The sequence below is a fragment of the Grus americana genome, chromosome 4 (assembly GCF_028858705.1).
Source record: "Grus americana isolate bGruAme1 chromosome 4, bGruAme1.mat, whole genome shotgun sequence".
NCBI lineage: Eukaryota > Metazoa > Chordata > Aves > Gruiformes > Gruidae > Grus > Grus americana.
In genome coordinates, this window is record NC_072855.1 from 1609769 (window position 1) to 1634925 (window position 25157).

The 25157-nt window shown below is 46.6% G+C and overlaps 1 protein-coding gene across 5 annotated transcripts in view; it reads right to left on the bottom strand.

The window, feature by feature from the left end:
• Positions 1–25157, bottom strand: part of EXOC6B (exocyst complex component 6B) — a 306176-nt gene that overhangs the window by 137943 nt on the left and 143076 nt on the right. For 3 of the 5 annotated variants that reach the window (XM_054824525.1, XM_054824521.1, XM_054824522.1), the window contains exons 7-8: positions 24588–24764; positions 15326–15394 (exon numbers count right to left, since the gene is read on the bottom strand). In XM_054824525.1, coding sequence (XP_054680500.1) covers positions 15326–15394; positions 24588–24764 — 246 coding nt within the window. The remainder of the gene's footprint in view (positions 1–15325; positions 15395–24587; positions 24765–25157) is intronic. The other 2 variants (XM_054824524.1, XM_054824526.1) reach the window with 2 other exon arrangements.

A 25157-nucleotide genomic window follows, 5' to 3' on the forward strand; every position in this document is an offset into this window, starting at 1 on the left:
GGAAGGATCAGATGAAGAACTGATGCTCCACGCTCAAACCCTGCAGTAAGTCTACTGAAGAAGACAGAACAAACATCTCTATACAAAACAGATGGATTCTTTCTTGCAAATATATTTTAAAGCAAAATCACAAGCAGCACGTGTGGTTTCAAGCACGTTCACGTTGAGACCTTGCCTTCAACAACTCATTTCACGTTTTCCATAGCATCACCCGTTTCAGGAAGCTTTGCAAGGGGAGGAAGGACAACATCTCCACTTGCAAGTTTATGCCCCTGTTAGGAATTTAACCTCAACACAAGCTGAGGAAGACATTCCATGAGAAAGAGCATTTTCCTATGTACGTTCATCGCTTGCTTTGAAAGCGGAAAAGACAGCGGGCAGCAGCCAGGGGAGAGGATGGGGAGATGAAGACCTGCCTCTCTTCCCTGGCTTGATCAAAGTTTCAAATTAGATACCTGAGATTCCAAATACAGCAACAGATCCTGTGACCCTTCGGTTTTCTGAGACGAGGTAGTTTCTTGGACAAGAATTAGGACAGAAGCTCTCCAAGGAAATGCAAAACCCTTTGGCACGCCAAAACATTGCTGATGGGGCAGACGGAAACGTACCTCACCCTTACGGGTGCACACTGCAACAGGAGGATTCTGCTGACCAGAGTCCACCCGGATCCAACGTCCTTTTTAGCTGAAATCCTTAAACGTACTTACCAGTCGACTGCATTAACTCTAGCCCTACGTAGCTGAGCTCCTATTTACACTTTGCTCAATCAGGTCACTCACCACCCCGGCTGAGCTCCTGCACGCTGCAGGTGAAGGCATCTCAGCTGCAAGGGAAGCGTCTGCACGCAGGTACAGAGCCGCACACAGCCAGACACGGGGATTCTAGTGAAGCGTAGGCATTTGCAGGATGAAGCGAGTTCTCCTAATGTGACAGACAAGTAGCAACAGTAAATCTTCCAAGTAATCCAAGATGCAAACTCCACTTCAATCGCAGTTTAATAGGTTTAAATGTTAACCAGAAATGTGTTTTCTTTTCCATTTAATAGCGGTGGAAAAATTTAGTGTGTTTGCCACTGCTCAGTCATCGGTTTAGAGCTGCTGGGTTCCTTTAACAAGAGTTAGGGAGTGCAAGGTTTTCAACCCCGGCTACCCAAGTATCATTTGTTTCGTTATTCTGCTTGCCCAGGACAGGGTACCACTTTTCCTTAAACTAGACCAAACAAAAGACTGCTGCCCCAGTCCGACATGCGATTTAACGCCACATCATCCCAGTTAAAGAGAGTTGGTTTGCTCATGTAAACACTGAACACGCGGCCAACCTTTTAAAACAGTATTTTTGTATGTATCAAAACAGTTCTCAATATTAAAAAGAGATATGTTCATCCAGAACGAACATAAAGAAAGACTCAAATACTTCAAAATATTTCCCTCGGGGGCCTTTTCTGATCTTAAAAATTTTACTTTTGAATAGCTAGAAAGAAGTACTACTCCAAATTTGGAGTTGCTGTGCCTGACAAATGAAGTGAAGCGCAGAGCACACGGAGCTGTACAAGGCGAGGAGGACATTAAACTTTTCTGAGATGACAGCTCGAGCTTTCACAGTTCCTCGGAGTTAATGCTGCTCCAAAGGAGTAGAAAGTAACATGCATAAAGATTTGTTGGAAAGTCTAATCTTCTCCTGTGATTAATAGTCAAAAGTTTATCTCTGAGTGGTAGCAGCGCACCCGAGGATCCAACATATGTTCGTAGCCCGAAGACCAGTGACACCAATAAGAAGTCAAACACCAACCATTTTTCCATATTTTTAATAGCTTTGATTTTGTTTTCAGATGACAAAATACATCAAGTAACAGTGTATATTTCTAAAAGTTACACCAATGACCAGGACCATACACAAACCTAGCCCTTCGGTCTTTCTGGCATCTAATGGATTATTTCCTGTAACTGCTCCAAGGACAGACACACAGGAGACCTTCTGCCAGGAAAAGGCTTTTCTATATCAAAGAACATACACTACGCTATAGCAGAATATTCTATTTCTGCTTTTAGACTTCCCAGCCATCTGCACATATGTCCTGAGCACCTGATCCACCTGCTCACTCACTGATCACCCCAATCTTCTCCCCAATATCCTCATGGACACAGGCTGGTCCATGCTGGATCATAAACCAACTTGAAAGGGGCAATGAGCTTCTGGGGTTTTTTGGTAAGACTGAATCTTTTAGGTAGTGCAACGTGCCACAAGGCACAGAACGAACAGCTTGTCCCCTGAGTTGTCTGAGCTGAAGTTACCCAGAACTAGTCCCTCGCATCCCAGAAGCCAACAGATTCCCAAGCCAAGGGATATCGATTTCAGAACAAAGATCCTAAAAAGGATTAAACGTTCCCTTGGCACTTCGCAGCCTTCGCATCGCCCGTAAAACCAGAGTCACGTAGCATACGCCTGTCCTCTTTGCATGTCAACCTTAGAAATTTGAAGATACACTCAAAATATGAGACATTTTGACATTTCAGATTAAGGACAGCCACCTCGCAGAGCAACTCCACCAAAGCACCATCACTCAGCTCCGAAGCAGAAGAGCACGAGACCCAACAAGCGTCCGAGCAAGGCTCAGCCTTCGCCCAGGTCAGACGCACGCGGGGACACGCATGTACCTCGGCTTCAACTAGCCCTGTCTCCGCAACGGGAATAACAGGTTCCTTACCCCACAGATATAATTCGTAGGTGAATATTTTCTAGGGGAAATTATAAAAGACTATGCAATAACTCAAAGCGACACGGGGCTCAGATACACTAATATTAAGGAGCTTCTCTCAAATATCAGCATCCCCCAAATAAACCTTTACTCTGCAGCGTAGGATATGACGTATACGTCAGAAGCATCCGTTCAAGCATTTCGGAGAGCCTCAAGCGAGCTCCTATTTTAATAGCTAGAGTGGAAACTTCACCCAGTTTGCACGGAGCCTTTCTTTCCGTACAATCCCTCCTCCCACGAAGCCGAGCCCTTGGGTCGGGAGCACCCAGCCCCGTGTCGCTGACAGGCTCCGGAGCTGGAGGAAAGCGATCGCCAAGCCCCGCACCAGGTAACGCTCTGAAGAAATCACTGCACGCTCAAACAATGGGATATTTGTCAAAGTACGGCTTGATCACCAGCAATCATCTGTTTTTCATAACTACATTTGACCTAAACTGAATTGACTGAACAAGTAGCCTGTGTTTCTCGTTCTGGAAAATACAGCGGCGCAGCTCCCTCCTCCAACCCCCCCCCTCCTTTTTAAGTCATACTTTTGAAAAGTTACAAAGCGATGATGTAGACAGATATTTCCTCATTATAAACAGCAGCAGCTAAACATTTTCAGGTTGCATTTTTGGCGATCTCCTCCCGTTCCAGGTGACCTGCGAGGTTAAGCGCACGGGGACGTGCCTTTCTCCTCCGCTCGCTTTCAATCCACCCTCTTGGCAAAGCAAAGCACAACCCAACACCTCCCAGTGTAAAAACGAGCAGAGATGGTTTCTAACCACGTGCTCTTTACATAATATATTTAAAATTCATTAAAACTTTATAATGAATGAGCTGCCAGGGAAAAAAAAAAAATATATATATTCAGGACAAGCCCACAGTGCCTTTCACGCGAGGCCACCGTGCATAAAACCTCCGGGAGGCAACAGTCTGCTCGCAGAAGCTCGCTCGCTCTCCGGTCTCGAGGCAGGAAGGAAGCGGTGGAAATCGGTCACAAGCTTTGCAAGGAAGGATGCATCCCCAACAGCTAATCAGCTCTTGTCAGGGCTCCCATCCATTAAGGAAAAAACCCTTCAATTTAAGAAGAGCGCAGAATAAGTCCTTGAGGAAGATGAAGGACAGGTCTGGAGGGAGGCAAAGGAGCCAAGGGAAGAGGAAGGGGGAAGGATAGGAGGCAAAAATGTGCTGAGGCGAATGCAATCTGCAACAAATCTCACTTCTTTTTTACAGCCTGCTTACCATGGTGTGTTTTAAGCTGTACGTCTCCTACCAGAGAGCTAATAGTCACCGACAGGCAGGGTCTGCATTAATCGCAGAGACGCACGGGCAAAAAAAGTCCCTTAGTGGGATATTTTTGTGAGAGAGAGTACTGCACCCATAGACGATCTGAGTTCACAGCTCTTCGCTCCTCCCGTCCCTGAATCCAAGCGGGAAGGAGCGGCAAAGCACCCGTCCTGCACGCCACGTTTGAGCAGAAAAGTGCAGCTCGCTCCTAAGACTCTGCTATAAAATGCTTGGGTTGGAAAATTACATTTGCATATTTGGTTTTGGTTTGGGTTTTTGGGGTTTTTTTTTTTTTTGTTGTTCTTCTATGGCAGAACATGGGGGAATGGTCAGGGAACACAGAGAAATAAAACCAAGATAAACTAATAAACAGACCTTCTGTTCCAAGCTCCGTCAGGGAGCAGCACACCCAGTATTAGCTACACCCTCTGCACTGGGAAAGAAGTCACGTCCTAGAGCCCGTTTCCATATTTGAGGACTATTTTTTTGCCCCTTAAGGCAAAGATCCACACAGACCGAATTCAAACTGGCAGGAGGGATGCCGTACAGTCGACTCCTGACCGGCAGCAGACCAGCATGACCTCTGGTTTGACCAGCTCTCAGCTCTGCCCACCTAAACCAACACGTGCGCAATAATTATGGGTTTACAGAAAACAGGTAAGTCAAGAAGCCCAAATGAACGGGCAGTGAAAGAGCTGCGTTACGCAGAGATGTAAGCATGAGCACCAGCACTCGGCTCATTTGAGCAGAACAAGAGTTCTCCTTCCTCCTACCCATCACCCGTGGAGCTCTGTTGGGTGAAATCTGCCTTTGATTACTCCCTTAAAATGTGGGTGACAAAACTGGAAGGAGCGAGGGACAGCCCAGAGAGGTGTGCTGCCATTCAGAGGGACCTGGGCAGGCTGGAGAAATGGCCCAACAGGAACCTCACGGAGTCCAACACAGGCCAAGTCCTGCCCCTGGGGAGGAACAGCCCCAGGCACCAGTACACGCTGGGAGTGACCAGCTGGGAAGCAGCTTGGCAGGAAAGGACCTGGGGGTCCTGGTGGACACCAAGCTGACCATGAGCCAGCGCTGCGCCCTTGCAACAAAGGCGGCCAATGGACTCCTGGGCCGTGTTTGGCAGAGCAAGAGAGGCGATGCTTCCCCTCTGCTCAGCACTGGTGAGACACGGCTGGGTCCGGGTCACCAGCACAACAGAGACAGACAACACCAGTGCAAGCCCAGCGAAGGGCCACCGAGATCTCAAGGGATGGAAGCATGTGACACAGAGTGAGACCTGGGACTGCTCAGCCTGGAGAAGGCTCAGAGGATCCATCTCAACATGTACAACCACCCGATGGGGGGAAGTAAAGGCAGAGCCAGACACTTCTCAGTGGTGCCCAGTGACAGGACAAACTGAAATACAGGAATTTCTGGTGAACATAAGAAAATGCCTTTTTACTGTGAGGGCAATCAAACACTGGAACAGGCTGCCCAGAAAAGCTTCCATCCCAACTGGACATGGTCCTGAGCAACCCCACTCCAGCTGACCCTGCTTCTGTGGGGAGCTGTACAAGGTGATCTCCAGAGGTCCCCTCCAGCCTCTGTCTGTGATGCTGTGAAGATGGACCCAACACCAGCTTCCCTAGAGGGCAATAACATACGTTATTGCCAATGGCCGATACACGTGGCACCTGTTTAGTCATGGGGTCCATACGTAAGAACATCACGAGGCTTCCTATCCAGAGCAGCTGGAGAAAGCATGCTCTGTGGCGTGCCCGGGCTATTACTACAATAAAGAGTTTGCTATATAGCTCCATGTATGTCCTTCGGTTAATATTTGAAACAATTACAACACAGTTACCGGCACAACGTTTTAGACCATGTTGTTCCTTACAATTTTTCCATCCTGAAGGATCCCAAGGCATTTCAACACCGTACAACAACCACGGCTGGGGCAAGACAAGCTGGAGGTAGTAATGCCAGGAAAAAAGATTTAAAGGCAAGAGACAAATCCCTGCTCATAACAGCTCTTGTGGGTTGCTCAGTGTCTGTGAGTAGATGATTAAGCCTCCGCAAAGCGAGGAAACTAGAAGATCATAAGTCACCCAGACCTCCAGGTACCAGCTTCAAATGATAAAAGAGATGAGACACCCTTCCCAGAAGCCAAACCTCTCATTCTGAGGGACTGAGGAGAGCAGAGCCGAGGAAAACCTCTCTGAGGGCAACCAACGCTCACCTTCTGAACATGTTGCACATATCCCTGCTTTTGTATACGGCAATTATCAACCCCCTGAATCTGAGCTTCTCCATCACCCTTCATAAAATACGACCCAAACTGGCTGTTGATCTCTGAGCTGCAGCAACTTTTTTGTGTTGGGATGGCGGTCTGCAAGCTTCTGATCTTCCCACTGCGAGACCACGGCTGCCCCGCAGCAACCGGCTCCCGCGCCGCACTCCTGGAATGCGAAGGCAGCGTTTGTTCATTGTACAACAACTGCCTTGTTTCCACATTTTCCTGAACAAAGGACTGAAATAGGGGGTATATGCGTCATAAGCCCGTCCTGAACATTGCTCACCCTTTCCTGCACAAATATTTGTAAACAGATTGAGAATTAATGTCCAGCCAACTCAAGACCCTTCATAAAAAAAGGGTTTTATTGAAAACAGGATGGCAATCATTTCCCAGATACACTGCATATAGGGCTTTAAGATGAGAAACAACATACATAGCAGGAAAACAGCAACCGCAGCTGTGCACCGAGCCATTTTCGGAGATGCATTAAACATGGTGGCTTATTATTTTACAGCCCCCTCCTCCCCCACAAACACACACTCCTCTTTAAAAAGAAAAATAAAATACGAAGTTTCTGCTCAGCACATGATAATTCCCCCGGGATTATTTTATGCATCAAATACACAGCTTCCCTAACACGAATAGCTCAGCAGTCCTCATGCAGAAGGATCTTCCTAATGCCTCTTTCTCCAGCAGCCTTAGGGAGTCCGCATCTTGCACACACTCTACTGAGACCCAGTTTGAAGCCCAGGGTGACTAAAATACTTCACAGCACAAGGTAAAATGGGGCCAGTACATCTCACAACTTTGCTTCCATGCGCATCTTATTACTTTTGCTCTTTGGCGATATCCACGCACGGAATGCGGAGGCAATGCCCCGAAGAGCAGCTCACAGGCAAGGCTCTTCACTTCTAAGAGGGGTTCCTGGCACTCTGCTCTCGCTCCAATTTTGGGGACAGTGAAGAGACATTGGATCCGATTCACCAGGGTTAAATTTGGGCTTAGTGCTATGTTGCAGTATCTTTCACGTGTCACTATGAACTGGCACTGAGAGTGCCATTTATTTACTTTTAGGAGCAAAAATAAGTCCTAAATATTGAATATCAGCATCAGCCCAGTGGAACAGGGTCACTTGTGATCCAGTTGCAATAAAAAAAAGGCTCTAGAAGTGTGTTGCAAAAGAGCAGCTGTGGAGATACTGGTGCTGCTACACGTTGAAGCAAGGCCAGCAGTGGCCACCAACATAACTGAGGGAGCTGGAGCACACGACACATGAGGAAAGGTGAGGAAGGAGAAGGGTGAGGGAGCAAATCTAATACAGGATTACAGGGTAGATGGAGCCAGGCTCCCCTTGGAAATGCACGGCAAAAGGAAAGGCAACAGAAAAAAATGCAAAAAGATAAATTCAAATTACCTTAGGAGGGAAAAAGTCATACAGTAAGGGTGGTCAGACACTGGAACAGGGACCCAGAGAGGCTGGGCAGTCTCCATCCTTGGAGATCCTCAAAACTCAACTGGATGTGGCTCTGAGATCCCCAATATAACTTCAAATTTAGCCCTGAGTGGAGGGCTGGACCAAAGTCCTCCACGAGTCTCTTCCAGTCTAAATTATCATGAGTCTATAAGCAAAGGATGAGAAAAGCTGCAATGGGAATGCTTGTTAGAGATTTCCCTTTCTGTTAAACTGAGTTTTACCTTAGAAAACTCAACGCCCTTCAGGGAAATTCTCTGCAAATCAGTGCACTTCCATCTCTATCACTTGTTATTTTTGAGATATCACCGCTTCTGGACACCTCCACAAAGTTCTCCAGGGTAGCTGAGGCATTTTCCAAATGTTCCTGGGACCCTTCTGAGCCCCAACACCCGGAAACAGAGCAAATCTTAGGAAGAGCCTTCCCACACTTACACAATACAAATAGTGGTGTTGGTCTCTAGGGTCCTTCAGCTGACCTGTATTCTGCTCCACCCAAGGTGAACATCGCATTAAAAAAATCAATCTTAGAGCTCCCTAGAACCAAAGACCCCATGGTAGTTAAAATACCATAAAAAAGACATGCTCCCAACAAGGAGGAAAAGGCAAATGTTGCAATAAAGACTGAAATAAAGACTGGAAAGATCTGAGGAACTATGCCACACTCAGCCTTGCTTCAGTCCTTGGGGAAGTCCTGAGCTGAATCCTCCTGGGATACATTTCCAGGAATACGGAGGAGAATGGGACTGGGGACAACCAGTGTGCATTTAAGAAGGAGAAGCCAACGATCTGATTGCCTTCCATGACAGCATGACAGGATTTATGGATGAGGGGAAAGCATTGAGTTTAGCAAGGCTTTTGACGTGCTCTTCCACAATATTCCGCCATCCAAGTTTGGGTATCACAGCTGGATGGGTGGTCATGTTTGGAGGGTCGTGATTAACGAGTTGTACCCAGCATGGGAGCTGGTAGCAAGTAGGGAACCACAACGGGGTCTGTCCTGGGACCTGTCCTGCTTAACATCTTTATCAGTGACATGGAGGACACAACAGAGCATGCTCGCGCACTTTGCAGAGGGCACCAAACTGGGGGGGAAAGTCAATATGCTCGAGAGCAGGGCCACCATCCAGAGGGTCTTGACACGCTGGAGGAACGGGTTGACAGAAACCTGATGAAAATAAGTAAGGAGAAATGCCAAGTCCTGCACCTGGGAAGGAAGAACCTCTTGCAACAACACAGACTGGGGACTGACTGCCTGGGGAGCAGCTCTGTGGATAAGGACCAAGAGCCTTGGCAGACAGCAAGCTGAACGTGGGCCAGCCGTCTGCCCTGGCAGCAGAGGCAGCCAACAGCCTCCTGGGCTGTATTAACAGGAGCAAAGCCAGTAGATTGAGGGAAGCGATTATCCCCCTCTACGCAGCACTCGTTAAGAGTATATCTATACCCTGCATCCAGTTTTGGGCCTCCCAAATGCAGGAAAGACATTGATAAACCGGAGCGAGTTCACTGGAGGCCACCAAGATGGTTGGAGCTGGAGCACTTGCCCCACGGGGGGTTAGTGGAGCTTGTTCAGTCTGGAGGAGTGACTGCTTCAGGGGGACCTAACAGCCACCTGCAATATCTGCAAGGAGGTCATGGAGCAGAATAAGTTGCCCTGAGAGGTTTTGCAGTCTTGGTCCTCGGAGGTTTTCAAGACCAGACTGGATAAAGCTCTGAGTAACGCGGTCTGATCTCAGAGCTGTGCTACTTTGGGCAGGAGGTTGGACCGGCGGCCTCCTGAGGTCCCATCCATCCCGAACGGTTTGATGAGATACTGAACAGATGCAATATACTTGCCGTGGTCAGCACTAACAGAGTCAGCCTCTTACTTTAGTCACTAAGAGCAGGGAACGGGATTGAGTGAATCAGGATGAAATCAATATTAAATGTATTTGCAGTGAGTGACTGTGCAGAGTTTTGCAAAGCCCTGGGAAAGCACGGCTGCTGTTCCTAACCTCAGGTGACAAGAAGTCTGCATCCGGGCTATTGTAGTAAACCTCCCTTTTTTTTTTTTTCCCCTCCCCCCTAACACGTCTGTTTTCCAAGCTGAATATTTTAAGAATCAAGGCTGCCTGTGATCATATCTAGCCAGCTTAGAATGAACACTGATTTCTTTGCTGCTTCTTTGATCGAAGCCAAGTGGTTTTCTCATGGGTAATAAGGTCACAGGGTTAAAAGAGCAATATGACAATTACAAAAGTTAAATCTATTGCCACTACAGACAGACACACTACCCAGGGTCCATTAGCACGTAGTACAGAATGGTTATCACAGGTCACTGACACCAGTTCACTCTAATGGCTTTTCCTGTGTCCTTATCAATCCAGTGCACAAAGTGTCTCACCCTCAGCCTTTCCCTATGATCTCAGTGCTGTGTTTATAGCTATCTAACTCCACCAGGCACCACTGGGTCAGCCAAGTCAGCAGACAGTGAGATATGCCAGGACACAACGATGGGACAATCTGCAAAGTGTCTGAGATGAACAAGGAGTTACCAGAGACTTCGAGAAGGAAATTTTTTCCACTGCACGCCCCCCCCCACCCACCCACCACCACCAAAAAAGAAGAAAAAAAAAAAGTTTTGAAGTTCCCAAGGACAGGGAGGGAAAACTTTACAACCCTGATCTCAAAAATAGAAGTAAACCACAGACTTTCCATGGTACGGTTCGTGTTTCAGTATCAAATAAAAGAAACAAGTAGCGTTACAAAGAGAAAAAAGAGATGTTTTCATATGAAAGAGAGGGTTGGGTAGCTCTCATTATTTGAATTGTGGTTCCTGTAAGAGGCTTTCTCATCCCTTGAAAGAAGAACTTCAATTGTTTTGCCCCGTTACCAAAGAACAAACATTTTGGTGGGGATGCTGGAGCCCCCCCAGAGAGGTGGGGAGGGGGCAGGAACGACCGGCTGCGTCACAGCCACCACGGGCAAGCAGATGAGCAGCCAGCCAGCCAGTTTAGTTGCCCACAAGGGCAGAAAAAGGAGGATTAACGCAGGCAGCGCAATCGCTAGCATGCTTTTAAGAGGAATAAGAAGAATAAAAAATAAAAAACCTATTTAAGCAGAGGGCTGGGAGGAGACTAACGATCCGCTGCCGGATTTGCGGCATCTCCCACTTCGAATGGAATCTGCTCGGCTTGGGGATACAAAGCGGTGTTTCCCATCCTCAGCCAAGCAGGTCACCTCGAGTCCCCGAGCCGCCGAATCCCCGCGCAGCTTCTGCAGTCAAAACGTAGCAATTTTAGCGATAAGCAAAAAAATAAACCCTTGTTTCTCCTCCCAAGGCCGCGCTGGCTCCTCACAACTAAGAGATATAAAACATTATTTTCTTCCCTAAAATAGGCAAGCAAAAAATCTCCCAAATGGATATAACGCATGTATTGTAATATAGGAATTTAAAGACATTTCTACATTGATTATTTTTAGTAAAGTGGGGGTTTTATTATTTGTTTTACCTTTTTTTTTTTTTTTTTTACTTTTCCTAATGTATGTTGTGCATCAAAGCAGCTTTAGGGTTAGAGAGGCTTGGGGTAGAAGCAATACAGCAGATAAAAACGTCAGTGGCGAGATACGACAAATTTATAGTAAATACCTGTCAACTGCTATTTATCTAAATTATCCAGCCCTGGGATTCTCCAGAAATACTTCATCAACTAGGAGGCAGCTACAGTTTTAAGCCTGTATTTACATCAGAATCTGCTCTTTCTTTTTTTTTTTTTTTTTTGGACACTTGTTCTTTACCCTAAAATGACCCCTTTGTAGCTTGGATCAAAGAGCTGGGAGTGTCAATACCAGTGTCTTCATGAACATGTTAAGAACCTCAAAGTAATTGGTAACCAATTAGCATAAAGCTAAAAAAACCCACCTAGCTAAGGCAAACCCTAAATGAGTACTAACAGGCAACAGCCCTGGCTGAAGCAGGAGCTTAAGAGACTTAAATCGCGGTCAGCTGCCTTTGAGACGACTTCTTGGGAGCACCCTGTGTGCAAAACCCTCGGACTTTTTTTAATTCCTTTCTGCTCTTCCTTCACTCTTTGCTTTCTGCCTTGCTACAGCTTACGGGAAACATGAAACAAAAACTGCTTTTCATTTTATGTTATGTAAAGCAAAGCAATTCCATGTCTTGGCCTTGAAATACAAGGCTCCCAACAGCTGTTCAGATGCTCCAGCAGATAAACCATCTGGCCCAAACCTCACCTTTCCTAATTTATTTTGGATATCGATCAAAGCAACTCGAGCATTACATAGACTTCGGTCAAAGACAACATAAAAGATAAAAACGTCAATGGCAAAATCGCTTCTGTGAAATATTCTTGTTTCTTCTTTATATAATAATATTACCATTTTCAACAAACTTCTCTATTAACTCAAGGAAAAGATATACCTGATACCAACACCCAGCAGCCTAACCGCGCTGCAGACGAATGTCCTCAAACAGCACATCGCTGCCCAACAGAAACTAAGCATTTAGGATCAGCTAAGCCTAGGCACGGACTTTGGCCAACTGACCGAGGAGAGGCCCCAAGACTCACGTCTCCTGGCTCTGCTGCCGGCTCCCGCCCTCAACCCATTTATACGATGCTCCCGGCATCTGAAAAAACCACCGTATCCACGGTTCCAGCTCGTCTTTTGTTGAATTTTCCTAGGAAAAGGACAGTATACATTAGTCTGGTATTACCAGGATTCCCACTGAGACACCGAGGTTGTTCGGTGCTTACCGATTCGTACCAACTTGCACCCAAACCTGTCGGCTGAAATGCCTTTTTTCGTGCTTTTTGGAGTATATTTGCTGCGTGCAGAAACCACAGGCAGGGGAAGGACTTGTTGTTCTAGGCACCGGTTAGGGACATAAACCCAAATCACGAAATCAAAGGGTTACTTGAGCAAAGGCGGCTAATCCATACGTACAGCTCCGCGTACAACGCACGAACGCACCCTCGGGATGTTTTGCTCGAGAGCTGCAGCTATCCAAAAGCCTCCCCCGTGCCCATTTCTTCCTCGGCCAGCCCGTTTCTCACAAGAAAAGGAATCGCCCGATGAATAGGCCCATAAAGCATCCCGACCAGAGCCTGTCCTCCCGGAGCCGCCACCACGCCAAGGTCCAACTCTCAATTAACCCCCGCCTGACCTTCCTTCACTTTCTTTCCCCCTCCTCTGCCCTTCCTGAGAAAGTTCAGCATTTCCTGGAAAAGTCTCCTCGCCTGTTTGATATTGTACTTCGCCTTGGTTGCCGAAGGAAGGATTTACAGGTGCCTGGCCCCCTCTGTAAGACCATGACCGAAGGCTGACCTCCCGTTACAATATGTGAACTTCTGCCCTGCTGATAAGGCTGGCAGATATGAGTAGGATTTTTCAAATAATCCTTTGGGAATTTATAAGCAGCACAGCCATAAAACCGAGGTGACTGGAAGGTCGATTTCACTAAAAATAATAAATATCTCAATGTTTATTCAACGTGGGCCTTTTTAACTGCAGGCCAAGCATTTAGATAACGCTATTGTAAATGACAAATATTAGGATTTTTTGGTAACTATTACATTATGATCCTTCCGTCTGACACTGATGTGGCTGTTTCCCTCGATGCTTGCTGGATCTCTGACATTGTTCAACCCAAGTTGGGCCTAGAAAGCCAGGGCAGGATTCAATCACAGGTCAGGAAAAGGGCAATTTTCTTTTCAGGAGCCTTTTCTACCTTTTTCTCTTGCTCCTGTCTCACCAACACACCTTCTTTAGAGCTCCGCTGTCTATTTTTCCTCATTACTAGGGCTGATATAGTGAAGGAGTAGGGGGAGAAGGACTGAATGATCTCAGCTCAGGACAGGGACAGAGGACGCTAACCCACCGACATGAAGCCCCCGCACCAGGTCTAACTTCACCGTCACCAAGTCCACAGCAGAAGACAATCCCATGCGGATCCACGGCAGAGCGCCGGCCATCAAACCTGCCTTCTAGAAGCAGCATCTCCCCGATACGCTTCAGAGGAGACAACAGCTATTTCAGATGAAAAAGTAAAGCAACAACACAACGACGAAGCCCCAACGCAGAAACCAGACCATTTCAAATGTTCAAAACTCTTCTATCCACCAGCAAAAGCTCTTCATCCTTTTGTAAAAATACACAATTAAATAAATACCCCTGCATTAAACAAATGCACACATAAGCTACACAAATAGGATTCCTAATCCTGTTTTCATTATACATATTCTTCACTGAAGTTTCTCCAAATAAAGTGACACTTTGAAATCCACAAAGCATTTCAGACCAGTTGTAATCTTCAATTAGCACACTCCCTGAACAGGGCTCCCAGCGCCGGGATTGAGGAGGAGGTTTTTGTCCAAGATAAACAGAGTAACACATTTTGGGTAGGTTAACTTTTTCAGTCCAATAAAATATCATGGCAATGTAGCCAAATTACATAATTATTAACAGATGAGGGCACAAAAAGTTTTTATATAAATGTTTTTTATGACAATTCTTTTCCTTTCGCAAATTCATGTGTATGTATTGCTGGAGAAACTGGCTTTAGAAGTGCCTTAAAAACAATTCTCTCTCAAGCCTGGCTCCGCCGTGGAAAGGGAGGAAAGCTGCGAACAGTGTGCTCCTTTCATCTGCTGCCTGGGCTTCGGATTGCTCAACCGCAGAGGAAGAGCCCTCCGACAGCCCCCTCCCTCCGAAGGACGTTAAAGAACAGATGCGAACAACACAGGTTCTTTGGGTCCGCAGTTGCAAGGCTCATATGCTGCTGGAAGCATCTTAGAAATTAAAGGCTGACGGCTAAGCTACAAAGGGCATCTCGTCTGCCCTCGTTATAAATAAATAAGTTAAAAAAAATCAATACCTTACGTACTCATAATGCCTAGGAGGAAACGCAGCTCAGCTGGCAGCCTACACCTGCAGAGATGGGAGCCCTCCTGACACGTTCTCAAGAACATGACGCGGTTCAGAGTAACACGTTTTAGCCAATAACTAAACACCGACGCAGAACGGTTTCAGTTTGGCTGTATTTTTCAATGCGTGCAAAGCCTGACTATCGGGAAATTGGGAGTGATAATGGTCAAACGGTGGATTTGGTGGGACGGCAGCAAATCTGCTCCTGTCAAACAATCCCTGAAGAGCAGCAAAGTTCTCCTAAGCGCAGCAAACAGTACGTTTAAAACCAATTTCCCCCCCTGCAACTACTCCATTTGCACTGAATAATGAAGCTACTGTGGTCAAAGAAGAATTTTTGGAGGAAAACTGTACGATCAAGAAATATGTATATTATAATCCCAGGGTCTGTGATAGTTGGAGAAAAAATCCCTTTATATTTCTGTGGCCTGCATGAAGTAACCGTGTGGTTTTTACCCAAATCCATCCAGCACCGGCCCTTCTACTTCAGGTAAGCACTTCCTAGCTAGGTGTACATTAATAAATGTACTGCAGCCAGCTCCTTCCAGCAGCAGGAGCAGCACCCCATCACCTTAAACCACAGGCCAGCGTCAGCACGTGTCCTCGGGGGCGGCACAGAGTCACTTACCAGGACAGAGTATATGTGCAGGCATCGGTACACCGGCGAGAAGTCCACCAGGTCCTGGGCCCCAGGTACCTAAAAGACAGCAGGAGGTCAGTGTGAAATATGCAGAACACAGAGAGGTAAGCGCGACTCTAATATATCACAGAGAGGTAAGCGCGACTCTAATATATCACAGAGAGGTAAGTGCAACTCCAGTGCACGGAGGTTCAACAGAGTGACACCAAGACTTCAGGTACGTACCAGATTGATTATCGGTATCCACCTATATCTGACTAGATTTAAATTTTTTAAAGATTCTGGAAGTAGGAAAATTTCATTGAATATTGCTCTCGCTCCACCTGCACTCCCCTAGGAAAGGACACTGCAGCACGTGGCCCTGTTAGCCAGCTCAGCAGAGACTTCATTTTGACCACAGGCTTAAATACAACTTTAAGCATCCTGCACGAGCCGTTCTACTTATGCAACAGGGAAAAAACCCAAACTTATTCTCTAGATTTCTAGTTCAATTTCTTTAAAAGCACAAATTCTTTTTCTTTTTTTTTTTTTCCCCTCTTCAAAAACACGCACCACACAGACTCCAGCACCTTTCAACAACACAGTGAGCCTTGCACAGGGACAAGGAAGCACATTTCTGAAGGGTGGGACAGAGGGAGGGAGGCGAGAGGAAAGATCAGAGAAGATATTTGCATACAAGAAGCTTGTGTCCTTCGGATATGTTCAAGCCAACACAGCATTAAGCTTGTTGGCCAAGGCATAAAGCTAAGGCAACCCTCCTTCTCCCCCAAAATCCAGAGAGGAGGGGAGTGTTCTGTTGACATGTGGTGGAAAAAAGGGGAGAAAGATGAAAGGGATCAATGGACAGGCCTGGGAAACATGTTTATTTTATATATTTTTAATTAAGCTTAAGAGGCATTTCTGCTAAAAAGGAGGTAGGATGAAGAAAAGCAAAGTTTCTAGCTGGATGAGGGTATGCAAGCCTCAACCAACGTTTCCCAAAGCGCCTGGGGCGAGCGGTCCTCCTCATCTAAAGCAACAGTTCCAAGCAGGGGAGTGCAGAAGTTATGGGCTGGAAATGGAAAACAGGGGATTTTGTTAAATAGCCTCCTGTGTAATGCGGAACTGGAGCTCTCCACGCAAAAAACCTCGGTCCTCAATGTGACACTGGTTCTCGCTAAGAGCTGAAACAATGAAAGAAGCTACGGGCACAGAGAGAGCAGCACCGCACGGGGTGGAAGCATCCCATCCTGCACATCCAGCATCGCTCCGACACCCAAAAAAACCTGACAGCCCCAACTCGGTGGCGCAGGGGAGGGGAAGCAGCTGGGCAGCTCGTCGGGAACAAGGCAGCAAAGAGTTTTATCGGGGTACGGCACGAGGATCCTCATCCATCTCGCTGGGCTTTCCGTCCCTCCCTTGCACCAAGCGCTCCGTGGTGCCATCTGAGCAGCTCTCACGGACGGGCACGGTTGGCTCACCAGGACGGAGGAAGGTTTCTGAGCGCTGGCATCGCCCGTGTGACCCTTTCCTGGCTGAACCCGGCTGTTCGACGTGCCCCAGCAGAAGGGTTAGAGCTGAACCGAGGGCGAGCAGCCGTGAGACACAGCTCTCCGGTCTCACTAACATCTCTTGCTTTTACCTTTTAGAAGACTTTATTTGACAACTGCAAACACCAGGCAGCAATTGTATTGTGTTAATGCCAATTTTATCATGTCTTCTTGGTCATTTATTTTCCATTTGCAGTCTCCCGGGCCTTCTAACGCTCCCTGAATAGCTCCCAACTCCAGATTTCAGCTAGTTTGAGGATCCAGATTTTGCCTCGTTGTATTCCTCCGGCATTAAGCGTAATTGGTCTCCAGTTGGTAAAACAGTAAAACGCTTCTGGCTCAGAAATCCCCGATTGCAAAACTGCTGGAGATCACTAAAGCAGACAGGGAAGTATCGGTACTCGCTCGACCCAGCCATCCTCCCGCGACCACCATCAGCGTGGGGAAGCTGGACTGGATGGACCCGAGTCCACCCTGTGTTTTTCTAAGGGAGGAGAAATCTGTCATCCCTTCGCATCATCATCAAAGCCAGGCAATGTTTTCCTACGAATTTGAATTCAGGATCAAACGGTTTCGCTCCTCTTGGATTTGGGGCACTAGTTGAACATGGTCCACAGAGAAATATTTCTGATAAAGATTTGTGAAATCAGGATATTGCCAAAAAAGGAGTTTACTCCCCCAGAGAAATTCTTTCAAAGCAGACTGCAACATTTTCAGTCTCTGATCTTCTGTGAAAACTTTTAAGCCCACACACACACTCACAAAAAAATACGCTGGACTATTTTGCAGAGTTAACATCTCTGAGACATTAAGAGCTTTAAAATTACTAATCTAGGTAGAACACTATCAGACGTGGAAGCGCAAGACCTGGACCACAAGAAAGGTTTCTGCAAACAGAAAGACACGCACCCAAAAAAATGCGCTAGGATTTTACGCAGGGTATAAACCTACAACATATTTTAAGGAAAAGAACAGACCACCTCTTCCACATATAGCCATAGCCCTACAACAGAAGAAATAATAATCCTATCGTTTGAAATCTTTCCAGACTAACCCATGTAGGCCTCTGAATATACAGAATATCTGAAATGATCTCTGTGGCTAGTTTAACATGTTGCACAGTTTAAACATATCTAATATTTACATATTTAGATATTTATCTAATATTTTGATATATCTACAAATTCAGGCTTAGCACATCCCCTTTAGCAGTGACTTGATTTTCTTAGCCAGAGCTGCACTACCAGTGTTCAAAAAATAAATAAATCTTTGATTTTTGAAACTTGACGATGAAATGAGAACTAGAGCTGCCTCAACAACAAGACTGATTACTCCCCTGACATCTCCCCTTCAGCCTAATCTTTTTTTCTTCTTTTGATTTGCAGAACAAAGAATTTATTCAACTTGTCCAAAATTTTCCCAGTCCACAAAACATCGGCTTCACAAACCTCACTCCCAAACCCTGCAACCAGCACGTTCCTGGTGCTGGGAGCAGAGGCAGACCTGTCAGTCTCCGTAAACAGCCAAACCCCCTCTTTTTGCAAGAACATTTTCGGTCAGGTTAAACACTGACTGTAGCAAATTTAACCCATGGAAGCCAAGTTTTCAAGGGAAATGTTCAACTGGGCTGACCCAGGGTTGAGGGATGCTCTGATCTGGCTTCAGACAAATTTGCGATACAAGGCTTGAATCTCTGATCCTTGTTAGGTTTTGATGTCGTGACATGACACAAGCAGAGATACACTCGCCCCTCTTTCAGTGGGGGAAAAACTCCAGACTTAAACACCAGGAATTCCAGAGAGGCGTTTTACGAACCATCTCACGGGCCCAGTGATCGATGTACCTTGGTGCAGAGGAACATGAGCTCAAGTCCAGTGGAGGACCTTGAGCAGGCTGGGTCTCTTTACGTGACGGACGCATTGCAGAAAGCGTCCGTTCACCTTACGGAGTAAAACTCAACTGCTGAAAGTAGTGTTGGTTGTGCACTGCATCCAGCTCCAGCGTCCTCAGCACAGGAAAGACACGGAGCTGTTGGAGCTGGTCCAGAAGAGGCCATGGAAATGATCCAAGGGCTGGAGCACCTCTGCTATGGAGACCTCAGGCTGAGAGAGTTGGGGTTGTTCAGCCTGGAGAAGAGAAGGCTCCAGGGAGACCCTACGGCAGCCGTTCAATACTTAAAGGGGGCTTGTAAGAAAGATGGGGACAGACTTTTTAGTAGAGTCTGTAGCGACAGGACAAGGGACAATGGTTTTAAACTAAAAGAGGGGAGATTCAGACTAGATATAAAGAAGAATTTTTTTACGACTGAGGGTGGTGAAACGCTGGCACAGGTTGCCCAGAAAGGTGGTAGATGCGCCATCCCTGGAAACATGCAAGATCAGGCTGGACGGGGCTCTGAGCGACCTGATCTAGTTGAAGATGTCCCTGCCCGTGGCAGGGGGTTGGACTGGGTGGCCTTTGAAAGTCCCTTGCAATCCAAACCATTCTGTGATTCAACAAATCACATATTTCTTTGGGTACCAGCAGCCAGGAAGCACTTTACCCCACGTGAATGGAGGTACAGAACAAACTGTGCTGTAGATTTGCTACGCCTTGTGTGGTCTTGGTGTCCTTTGACTGCCCCAGTGTGTCCCATGGCTCAACCTTAGGGGAAAAAACCTGAACGCAATTGCACAGTCAAGAGGATGCTCAGGATACTGTGATATTGGAAGTGGCCACATGGTCCTGCAGACTACGTGATCTCACTCTGGCTCACGTTACAGACAACAGGCAGACAGCTCTGTCTGGAAACAGAGAGATTTTTCTCAGTGTCCAAGTTGTTTCTTGCATAATTACAAGTGGAAGCAAACAAAAGGTGGAGGCTGATGGCACCTAACAGAGCCATTTATCAGGGAAAGTCAAGAGAGCTCTCTGGGGCCCCTGCTGTAGCTCCCAAAACTGTGTAAGAAATCTATTACGTTCACTTAGAGAATTACAACTTACTCCTACAGACAGGTCAACCTGAAAGAACGCCAGAAGCATGACGAATTTTGGCTACACCACACACCTGCTGATATCCTGAGTGCCAAACTCCTTTTCCAAATAAAAAAGTGTCTGGACATTGTTGATTTGTTCTTCAGAGACAGTTGAGTGGCTGTTATTTTGAAGCGGGATGTCCCTCCTTAAAATTTCCCGTTCTTCCACAAAGAAGCACCAGGGAGTCCAATTTGACTCAACCGCTTCACAGACACCTGACTACTCTTTTTTGAGGACAAAAAGAAATAAGGCACAACGCAGGCGAGTTTGTCCTGCTGCATTCAACAAGATTGCAAAAGAAAAGTCACCAAAAATGAAAAGAATCTGGATGGGCTTTGTAGTTTTCTCGATGCTTTTTACTACAAAGGGAACAGCTGGCACAAACTGAACAGACTGTGGAGCTACTCACTGTGAAAAGCAAATTCTCCTTCTGGAACTTGACATTCATAAAAACTGGATTTGAGCCTTCTGCCAGCTCACTTTACAGCTGGACCCGCTCCCTCACTCTGAATCTAGTGGGAGCTTCCACCTCAGTGAGGCATCTGCACTTAAGTGGGACAAGTCTAGACCACAATGTCTCCAAATTGGAGAACGCTGATGGAATGGAGAACCACATCTCGTATTTGTCTTCTTGAAGGCAGCTGGCAGAGCTCTCTTCTACTCCAAGGGACAGAATGATCTACGTTGGAATACATGCAACAGTATAAGCAAAACTCTTGTGCCCTTTCTTCCCTTTCAAAGCTTTTCCTGTAAATTTTACTGCAGGGATGAAGGGATTGCTCCATACGGGTGAGGAATCATAGGATCTCCAGAAGAGTTCTTCCAGCCAAGGTGAGCTCAATAATGCAGCCTGCTGAAAGGCCTCAAATATTTCCTAGAGGAAAAAAAATATATATATTTACCCCACTTTTTGCAGCCTGTGCACTGGGATCAGGAGCTCTCCTGCCTAAACTTAATCAGAAATATGTAGGACCATCCTGTTTTCAATTCCGAGTAGGACTGGGTGCAAGGTGCCCTTCATTCTTTATTTCCATATTCAACCAGTCATCACTGGCTGTTTTTTAAATCAAAACCTGCAGTTACTGGTTGCCTTTATGGCTGTGACAAGTCAAGAGCAGGAGCTACCACCAGTGTACTCTTTGGATGTTTCAGGATCGTTTCTTTACCTGTCTACTGACTTTATTCTAACAAGGGCTTTCTTTTTTTCTGTTTTTTCTTTTTCCAGGTTTTCTTGTTAGCGGTATTCCACGTTTCCTTGAGAAGTGTAAACCTCAGCAATCTTGGTGAGGGGCACAGCAAATGACATGTGCCCACTTGTTGCAGTACTGTCCCTCTAAGCCCAGAAAGCCTTCTCCATCGCTCCAAACAAGGAGGCAGTGCAGGAAATGAGATGTGGTTCACTTGCACTCAGGACACTTAACGCTAACAATTTTAAGCAATTAGGATTAACTTTAGAGACTCAAATTCTGTGTTAATAGTAGAATCACAGAATTGTTTTGGTTGGAAAAGACCTTTAAGATCATCAAGTCCAACCATTAACCTAGCACTGCCAAGCCCACCACTAAACCATGTCCCTGAGCACCACATCTACACGTCTTTTAAACACCTCCAGGGATGGTGACTCAACCATAGAATCATTTTGGTTGGAAATTCCTGCATAGACAAGATAATCATAAGCAGAAAGAGTCAGACCAGAAGATTAAAAGCCAGGAATGAATCCATCAACCATGAAAAACAATTTTGCAGTTGGCCTGTAACTTTAGAGAACCCTCACCAAAGAACCTCCCATTATCGTTTTACATACTGTACTGGTTTTGGCTGGGATGCAGTTCACTTTCTTTACTGCAGCCCATATGGTGCAGTGGTTTAGATGTGTGACCAAAACAGTGTTGATAACAGACCTTTAGCTATTGCTAAACAGTGCTTACACAGCAGCAAAACCTGTCTCTGCTTCTCACTCTACACCCCTCCCCAGCAAGTTGGCTGGGGCTGAGCAAGAGGTTGGGAGGGGACACCGCTGGGACACCTGACCCAAACTGACCAAAGGGATACTCCATTCCGTGTAACACCACGCTCAGCAAGGAAACTGGGGGTGTAGCTTTTTCAAAAGTAGCCATTGCTTGGATGGTGGCTGGGCATCGGTCTGCTGGTGGGAGGTGGTGGGCGACTGCCTTTGCATCACCTGGTGGGTTGGGTTTTTTCCCCTTTACTTATTAAAGTGTCTTTACCTCAACCCATGAGTTTTTTCACTTTTGCCTTTCACATTGTCTCCCCAATTCTTCTGGGGGACAAATGAGCAACCGGGTGGAGGCTCCACACCACTACACAAACAAGACACCCCTTCAGATTTAGAATCATAGAATTGTTTTGGTTGGAAAAGGCCCTTAAGATCACTGAGTCCAACCGTTAACCTCACACTGCCAGGTCCACCACTAACCCATGTCCCCGAGCACCATATCTACACATCTTTTAAATCCCTCCAGGGATGGGGACTCCACCACTTCCCTGGGCAGCCTGTTCCAGGGATTGACAACCCTTTGGGTGAAGAAGTTTCTCCTAATATCCGATCTAAACCTCCCCTGGCACAACTGGAGACTGTTTCCTCTTGTCCTATCACTTGTTACTTGGGAGAAGAGACCAACCCCCACCTGGCTACACCCTCCTTTCAGGGAGTTGTAGAGAGCAATCAGGTCTGTCCTCAGCCTCCTGTTCCCCAGGCTAAACAACCCCATTTCCCTCAGCCGCTCCTCACCAGACTTGTGCTCCAGACCCTGCACCACTTGGTTGCCCTTCTCTGGACACGCTCCAGCACCTCAATGTCCTTCTTGTAGTGAGGGACCCAAAACCATAATGGCTCTATTTCCTGACGGGAGAACCATTTGTACTAATAAATAAATTTTCTTTCCAAAAAAAGCAAAAGACGCCCCCCCCCCGGAGGCGGCACCATGGGGAAGACCTAAGCTCCTCAGGAACCAAAACCCTCCCCTTTCCCTTTTTTCCCCCAGGCCAGCCCTGGGACAACCGCGCAGCGGGGTCCACGCCGCAGGGCTCCCGAGGGGTCCCGCCGTGCCGCTCCGCCGCGCCCCGTTTCATCACCACGGACAGCGGCCGCCACCGCCGCCCGTCACACCCCGAGACCTGCCCGGAGCAGCCGAACCCCCAGCAGCGCCGTGCGGGATGGCCTCAACCACGCTACGCAAACCGCCGGCTTCACGTTCTTCCCTCCTCCATGTTTTTCCTTCTACTTTTCCTTATGCCTTCTAATTCTAATTGAAATTCAATTCTGGTTCCTAATTCCAATTGACTCAGACTTTGTATACGGCACACGTAGCGCCACCGCTCACGCTGCCTCCTGGTTTTGCAAGAACTCACCCCATGGCAAGCGAGAGATTTGGAGAATGAGCTGGAACAAGGACTATTGAAGGATCAGATTTTTATTTTTTAACAGGGAAATACCAAAATAGATCTATGCAAATCAATGTTTGTTTTCAAAAAGTGTGCCCCTCCCACTCGTTTTTCTTTCGTTTAACTTCTGCTCTATACTTCCATTTTGATGCAGGACTAAATAGCCCACCCAGATGGTTCCGTGCCGTGTGGGGGCTCTGTGTCGTACCCTACGGTTTGGTCCCTATGAAGTGAGTGGTGATCTCCTTGATCTGCTTCAGAAGTGCAGCAGAGATGGAGAGAAGAGAATTGAACTGGGGGGCGGGGGGGAAGGCAGAATACGGGCACAGAACCACTTGAACAACGCACACTATTTTAAACTTCAGGAACTTGTTTTTAATCCTCTTCTCTGGCTGGTCATGGACCGGCACGTTTGGGCAACAAACAGTACCCAATTCGGTTACAGGTTGTAGCTGAAAATATCATCCTCTTGGCAAAAGAGAATTCTCTTCAGCAATAAGAGAAAAAGCAGCCAGCGTGGCAGATAAAATTTGCCAAAAGGTCCAACGCGAGACTGCATCACGAGAAATGAAGAACTCATCAGAAAGCTCAACAGCTCATCACCTACGGTCCAAGTAGGTGTCTCCGAGCTGCCTTTCCTGAAACACAGAGGGACAGGGTTCTCTTGCGTTTTAAGCAGCACAAGTCCAAGAAATCCAAGACATCCCACTCCATGCACTATCGTCTAGCGCAGGGAGGAAAGAAGAACCAACGCTATCAGTGAGGTTATGCTTTGCAGTTAACAACAACAACAGAATGCTGGTCTGCGGAAGCAGGAGCAGAAAAGGAGACAAAAAGAAGGGAGCATATCAAAGAATTAAAACTGCATTAAAAAATTATGTCCCGGTGCTACCTTTTTCAACACAAAGTGCGTGTCTGACACCAAGACACACGTCCCACAGAAAAGGCCAAGTATCTCGTGCACTATGCAGCGATTTATCTTTTTTAAATGAAGGATAGACACCAAACTGCCTTCCCAAGTAAGCTCAGAAGTGCAGCTCTTGACCTGGGGGACAGAAGACATGGGCTGTTCAGTTCTCATACGATACTTGTCCCCTCTGCTGAGACTGCAAACGAGAACAGGGACAAGAGTGCAAAATAACCCAATACTGAAACGCACCCCGTGTCCTACAGCCTATCCTGCATCTTTATGACACACTGCATGACAACATGAAAGACTGAGCGAGGTGCAAACACCGTTTGAGACACTACCGATCACCCCCAAACTGTCCAGTCTCCTGGATTTGATGTTATACAGTTACCTCTTCATCCTCATCCTCATCTTCAACATCCAGGATACCCGAATCTTGCTCAGACATGGGGCTAGTGTTTTTTACCTCCAGATCTGAGCTTGCGCAGACTTCTTTCTTGGACTTCTTCCCCCCGCTTATCCTGGGATGCTGTGATACAATATTGTCCAGGTTTCTTTGCTGCTGTGCCTAGGAAAAAAACCAGCAGATTTCACCTTTCACGATAGCACCCTCAGATTTTTAATTTTTTTTCAGCCAAAAGATGCAATCAGTCACGAAATATGACAAACGAGACAAAATAAAACGCACGCTTAATGGAACTTAGAAATGTTATGGTTTTCCTAACCCAGATATTCCAAAGAAACAGAAGATTCATTTCAAAACCATTCCAGGGATTATGCAACAATCCAAACAATATTCTGACTCTTCACAAATCAAAATGCCAAACCCATCATAATGCCATATTGATCTATTTACAGCACAGAAATATTAGCCCATAGGCCATGTGGTGACTGTCACAGGCTGAATTGAAGGACGTACTTAACCGTTGGATTTGTTCCTCTTTTCAACCCATGTCAGCAC